This window comes from Etheostoma cragini, chromosome 23 (genome assembly GCF_013103735.1).
Source record: "Etheostoma cragini isolate CJK2018 chromosome 23, CSU_Ecrag_1.0, whole genome shotgun sequence".
NCBI classification, from domain to species: Eukaryota; Metazoa; Chordata; class Actinopteri; order Perciformes; family Percidae; genus Etheostoma; species Etheostoma cragini.
In genome coordinates, this window is record NC_048429.1 from 981203 (window position 1) to 987548 (window position 6346).

The 6346-nt window shown below is 39.0% G+C and overlaps 1 protein-coding gene across 1 annotated transcript; it reads right to left on the reverse strand.

The window, feature by feature from the left end:
• Positions 1-349: 349 nt before the first annotated feature.
• LOC117938492 (F-box only protein 15-like) lies at positions 350-4556 on the reverse strand. Its single transcript, XM_034863135.1, has 5 exons — positions 4287-4556; positions 4116-4196; positions 3183-3287; positions 1628-1876; positions 350-671 (listed from the first exon to the last, which is right to left on the reverse strand). The coding sequence occupies exons 1-5, from the start codon at positions 4487-4489 to the stop codon at positions 467-469; spliced, it is 843 nt and encodes a 280-aa protein (XP_034719026.1). The 5' UTR covers positions 4490-4556; the 3' UTR covers positions 350-466.
• Between the last annotated feature and the right edge of the window lie 1790 nt (positions 4557-6346).

Genomic DNA, 6346 nt, shown 5'->3' on the forward strand with positions numbered 1-6346 from the left:
TGGATGGAATATTTGTTTGAATTTAGATTATTACAACAAGTAAGGCATTAAAAAAATATTATCTGTTCAAATAATTTTTCCCCAAATATATAACAAAATATATTATGCTACATTCAACCACTATTCTCTCAATGGATCTTGAATCATGCAGCTGTTTAGTTGAGCTAAAGTGTTACTTGAAAGAAAACTGCAAATTAAAATGTACCTCACTCTGCTTTTAAGTGGCGCCTTTTATGTTCAATTCAATGCTCAATTTGTTCAATAAAAAAAAATGTAAGAAACCTTTTATTTGTTTTAAATTCAACAAGCAATCGGTTGTGATTTAGAAGAATACTGAAGGCAACAGAGCTGAGTACACATTGATATCTGTTCATTTATCGCAGGTAATATCGCAATATTCCACAACGTTATCGTGTATTTTCCTCCTATCGTGCAGCCCTGGTTGCGAAGGAGGAAGAGGTCTGTCTTACCTTCGGGTTTTGGGGCTCTGCAGGGTCTCCTTCCGGACCCCGTGCAGCTGGATGTTGCTGATCTGATGGAATTTGAGGAAGCTCGGTCCGGTCCAGCGGACGATCACGGACGACTCGAAGAAGTACGCCCGGCTCTGCTCCATCGTGATCTCCCGCCCGTAACAACTACACACCGTCAGCTCCCAGCTCACATTCAGGTTTCTGGAAACAAAAACTAAAAATCTGACATAACCAGATGTCACGGATGTTTAGCGGTTTTTAACTTCTCACCGTTTTCGACATGATAATCCGTTTCTTTACCATGGGAACCACTCCGAAGAAAGTGAAAAAGAGACTTTAGAAAAAACAAAAGCTGTGACAACAACAAAAGTTTAACCTCTGACACTCGAAGTTTGGCTGCTGAACGACCTTCAAATACAAAAGAAGCAGACCAAATACATCTGATCTTTCCCCAAATGTCCATTTCATTACTATTTATTTATTATTTAATGCTTAACCATTTCATTACTGTGCAATATTTATTTAATATTTAGTGCTTAACCATTTAATTACTGTGCAATATTTACTTATATATGTATTTAATATTTAGTGCTTAACCATTTCGTTACTGTCCAATATTTATTTATATATTTATTTAATATTTAGTACTTAACCATTTCATTACAGTGCAATATTTATTTATTTATTTATACTCCTTTCACACAAGTATTCAAGCCATTTTATATTTGCATACAGTTGCTCTCTGAACTACCTACATTTTAAATTTTTGCCTTTCGATATTTTATACTCTCATCTTATATTTTGTGTCAATACTGTGAAGGGATTGCTCCACTCTCATTGCACAGGTACTGTGTACTTGTGTATAATGACAATAAATGCTTTCTATTCTATGTTGGCTTACTGTAGAGAAACTTACAATCTTTTCCCTATTTTTTTTAACAATGTTTTATTGAAGTTTCAGTAGTATTAACAATAATTAGTGTTATTATTGGTAAATCTGCTGATTATGGTTGTAATAAATAAATAAAAAATGTCTACATTGAAAATTTATTGTAATCATGACCCTAAAATCAAAACTCAAATCAAACTGCAAATTTAAAGAATTGTGATCTAAGTAATTAAGTAGTTAAGTAATTGAGCCAGCCTCCCTCTCGTACCGGAGGACCCTCTCCGTCTGCCGTGGTAAGCCGGTGTAGGGGCTGTTGTCGTGTCTCAGCTCTCTCCACCACTTGTTCACTTCCTGTCCAGCGAGGGTCCTGAAGTACATCTTCTTCCAGTGGCCCGGCGACCGATCCGCTGCCCCCCCCTCCGCCGGGTCGACCTTCTCCGCCGCATCACCTGCCAACGACTTCGGCGTCCACGTCTGACTCCCGAACTCTGACGTGTAAATCTTATGCCACACGGCGCTAGAGTTAAAGGAGGTAGAAACCGGCTGTGGTGAAGTACTAATTACAGTGTAATCAACGTATTTAACACAGGATTACAATAACTATCATATGTCATTATGAGCTTTTTGGCAGCTGCCAAGTAGTGAAAGCCCTTTGGTTGCATCGGATTTTAAAAAATAAATAAAGACACGCAACAAGTATCTGTCTTTTACTTTGAAACAGCCGCAAGAGACATTTTGCAGTTTGACTTTGGCTACGTTTTCATTTTAAAATGGCGTTATAAAACAAAAATGGTTTCTCTTCTCGTGAGGCATGAAAACAAATTTGTTTGGTTCTGGTTAGTTAGTGAGTTAGTTAGTAGTTGCCAGTGTTTCCTTTAGGATTTATTTATTTTTAGCAGTGGGGGAGGGTCTTGCCCCTTATGAGGTCATAGAGGTTACCTCCCCTTTCTCTGCTTTGCCCACCCAGAAAATCCCCCCCCCCCCACCCAATGAGAGAGAGACAACATGGCTTCAAACAAGCTAAGTGGTAGTTGGTCAAGGCCACACCCCCAGCCTTCATCTGGGGGCTTTTCACCATGCATATTTTGGTTTGCGTGGTGCATTATGACCTCATAAGGGGCACGATTCCAGATCAGCCCATCTGAGCTTTCATTTTCTCAAAGGCAGAGCAGGTTAACCAGGGCTCGGTTTACACCTATCATCATTTCTAGCACCTGGGGGGGGCATAGGAAGGCTGGGGGACGCATATTAATGTTAAAAAAAAAACTAAAGTGACATTTCCAACCTTTAAACTGCAGAATTCAACTGCACAACAGCTGCTAGCATCAACATCAAACTCAGGAACGGCAGTGATCCGTTGAAGGTGGATTGTTTTCTTCCGAAAACAATCCACCTTCCGGCTGATGAGCGGTGTGACGAATGAGAGAAGGACTTGTTGTGACCCAATAAGACCGAATCAAGGCGTGAACGCGGGTGTCTGCATCATCGTTTCTAAAGATCTGCGTCTCTGCCGGACTAAAACGCGAGCCCAGAGTTTTCAAACTAGAATAGGGTTTTAGCTCTGTTTTAGGAGCTCTGAAACGCCGGAGTAGCGTGCACGCAAGGCTTAAACGTAGCAAAGGACATGCGTTTAAAAACAAAAATGTATTAGTGTGATGTAGCCTGCAAAGCTAATTTGCTATTAAAAGATTTACTAAATCTATATCCACACATTTCATGGGATAAAAAGGTGACTCCAGATGCTCTGAAACTAATGTGCAGGACAGATATGACTTTTAATGACAATATTTTGGTTTAATGTTGCACATCGTTGACAGACTTACTCATCGTTGGCGAGCTGGTAGAAGAGCTTGCTGACGTGGCTGATGCAGGACAGCGTGAACGGGTCCAGGTACGACAGAATCTTCAGCAGAATCTCGGACGGCAGCCTTGGGAAGAAGTAACAACAACAACAACTACAACTACAACTGTTTGACTCCTGTGACATTTCCTGGGAAAACTGCCGGTCTCACAGGCCCCTTATCCCAGTTCCTCCATACAAAAACAACTTTGGTCAGAAATCCGTTTTTTATACATATACCAAGATTTGGAATGACATTCCACATCACATCTCTATCATCCATCACATATTTCAAAAAAGGCCCAAACAGCTCCTTCTTAAGTTACACTTGCACGCATTAATTAATTTGTTCATGTATTATCCAAGCCTTGTTTGCATTGTCCGTATTTGTCTAGCCCGGCTGATGTCATGTATACATGTCTTTGTCCTTATGTAACTGCATTGTTGTTTTCAGTTGTCTAAATTTGATCTTTCCATATCGATGTCTTGTGTCAAAGTTTGTCCTGACGTGCTGTAACCATGTTTTTATGTGTCTGCAGAACAGGAACCTGCTGAAAACCGGTTTTTAAACTGAGTCAGGCTCGTTTTTCTAACTTTCCTGTTTGATAAATAAATATATGACCTGGTTGCGTATTTGTCTCGCGAGATCTGGAAAAACTGACGTGCAGTATAGTGTCCCAAATTCTCTGTGAGGTAACCCTAAACCCGTGGCCGTGCATGTATGCCTATTTTCCAACTGGCTTTTTCTTCATAAAATTCACCATGACCACAACTGAGTAGCCTATAAAAACGCAATGTCATTTTAAATTTGTACGGGACAATAAAGTTACGTCAAGTTAAGTTATGTGAAACAGGAAATGGACACTGGTGACGGTTAATGGCGACGGTTAGCATCAGCTAGCTAACGTTAGCTTACCTTTCCAATAAGTTTTCCTTGGATGTAGAAGATATTTTGGGAGACCTTGCTTTAGTCCCCGTCGACCTCGGTTGTGGAGAGCTGAGATACAAATAAAAAAATAAAAAAATGTGAAATGTAATCCTTCAAAAAACAGGTAATAAAGCGTCGGTGCTAATCGACCCCCGTCACCTGGGACTCTTCCCGCTAACCGAGCTCGGTTGTCTCTTCCTCGTTTTTTCGCCCGTTTGACCCGATTGTATCCCGCCCGGATTCGGGTTTCCTCTCCCACGAACCGGCTGTCGTCTACCCAGAGCCGGCCGGGTGAGTTTCTTCTCCAAAGACTCGAAAGACTCCTGGAAACTCCGAAAAAACTCCCCTCTTCCAGCCGCCATCACGCACTTGACAAGTTACCAGTCAATTTTTCACCCTGGCATGGCGAGGTCAAGCCCCGCCTTCCCCGGCCTCTGATTGGCTAGGTGTGTTACACTAGGGCAGAGTGGGCCAATTAGAGGCACTTGGTGAGTATGGGACTTCCGGGGGAATTGTTATTGTTCGTACCTCATTGAATTCGTGTAAAAGTATTTGTTTCATGGGTTTTATTTGGTTAATTGCAGTTTACATTAGTGCAAAACAAGAAAAGTTTTTCAATTTTTTTTCTTTTACGTGACTTCAGGAATATATTAAGAATCTCATACTTATATATTTTATTGTATTTGTTCTTATATTTTTATTGTTTTATTATTAATTCATGTTTATTGCATGTATGTATATTTTGTATGCTGCTGTAACACTGTAATTTCCCATTTTTTGGGATTAATAAATATCTATCTATCTATTTATCTATCTATCTACTTATAAACACAAAACTTTACACTTCATAGAAGAAAAATGTGTTTTTTTTATTTAAACTTTTACGTTTTTACTATTAACACTACTTAATTGAAGTCATATTATTGTTCATATGTTTTTTATATTAAGTTGTAACCTTAGATGCTGTAGCCCGTATTTGAATGTTTTTTTTTCAATATAAATGTGTTAAAATCAATCTTTATTAGGTCTTTAACTGCACAGTCAGCCCGCTAGATGGCAGTGTAGTATTATGTTAATGACATCAGACAAGCTATTAATAAATAAAAACAATGAAAAAACAGAGTCAATGTAAATGGAGAATAATATAAACCATTCAGGAATAAAGTGCAAATCCATGAGAGCCACATTAAAAAACAAGAACAACAAGGTTTACAGTGTTATCCTTTTACATCCCATTTCATTTCTCATTTTTCATTTCTAAAACAGAAAATGATTAAAAGTAACATTAAGTTACAGTTCAAATGGGCCTTTCCAGCAGGTTCCTGTTCTGCGGGAACGTAGAACCCAGGTACGGCACCCTTGGAGACACAGACAACTGACAACAACAGACAAGGACAATAAGACAAGAGTTGGACAAAGCGTGAACAATCAGTGAGTGCAAGTGGAACTGTTGGCAAGAAACGGTTTTTATGCCTTTTTGAAATGTGCGATGGATGGAGGTGTTCTGACTTAATATAATATCATATGTGTCTTCTTCGGTGAAGTCCAAACACTTCCTACTTCAATACGTCATCAGCAGCACTTTGGAGGAGTGGTTAAATGGAAAATGATTGTGAATGTTGCAGCATAAACCGGTTTGAAAACTCATCAATCAAAACGTTTCACAAAAACACTTCTTGAGGCCGTATGAATTGGGCAAAAATATCGTGATGTTCAGTCAACCTGGAAAAAAAACATTTGAAAAGGTGTGTTGATGTTAGAATATAAATTGCAATATATATATATATATATATATATATATATATATATATATATATTTTCGGCTCACCAGACCTACAGGACAGAAACACACGGACAACATCTCAGACGTAGTAAGTAAAAAGATGACATAAAATTATCAAGATAAAAAAGAAGACATATGCTTAAATTCATTGAAATAGCAGCTCAGTTTGACTTGATTTGGTGGAGGTTACGGATGCATTGGGAATAAGAGATTCTTTAAAAACCTTTTTTTCCAGAAGCACCCTGAAGTGGCCTCAGAGAGGGTGTGTGCTGTCTGCAGGGATGCTCCTAGCTTTCTTCCTCATTCTCTCAGAGTATATATGGGTCACATTTAGGGGTTTTTCCCACTAATATAAAAGCCATTGACAATAGACTGTGCTTAATTCTGCTGAGTAAGTTATTTCTGCTGTGTGTGTGTGTGTGTGTGTGTGTGTGTG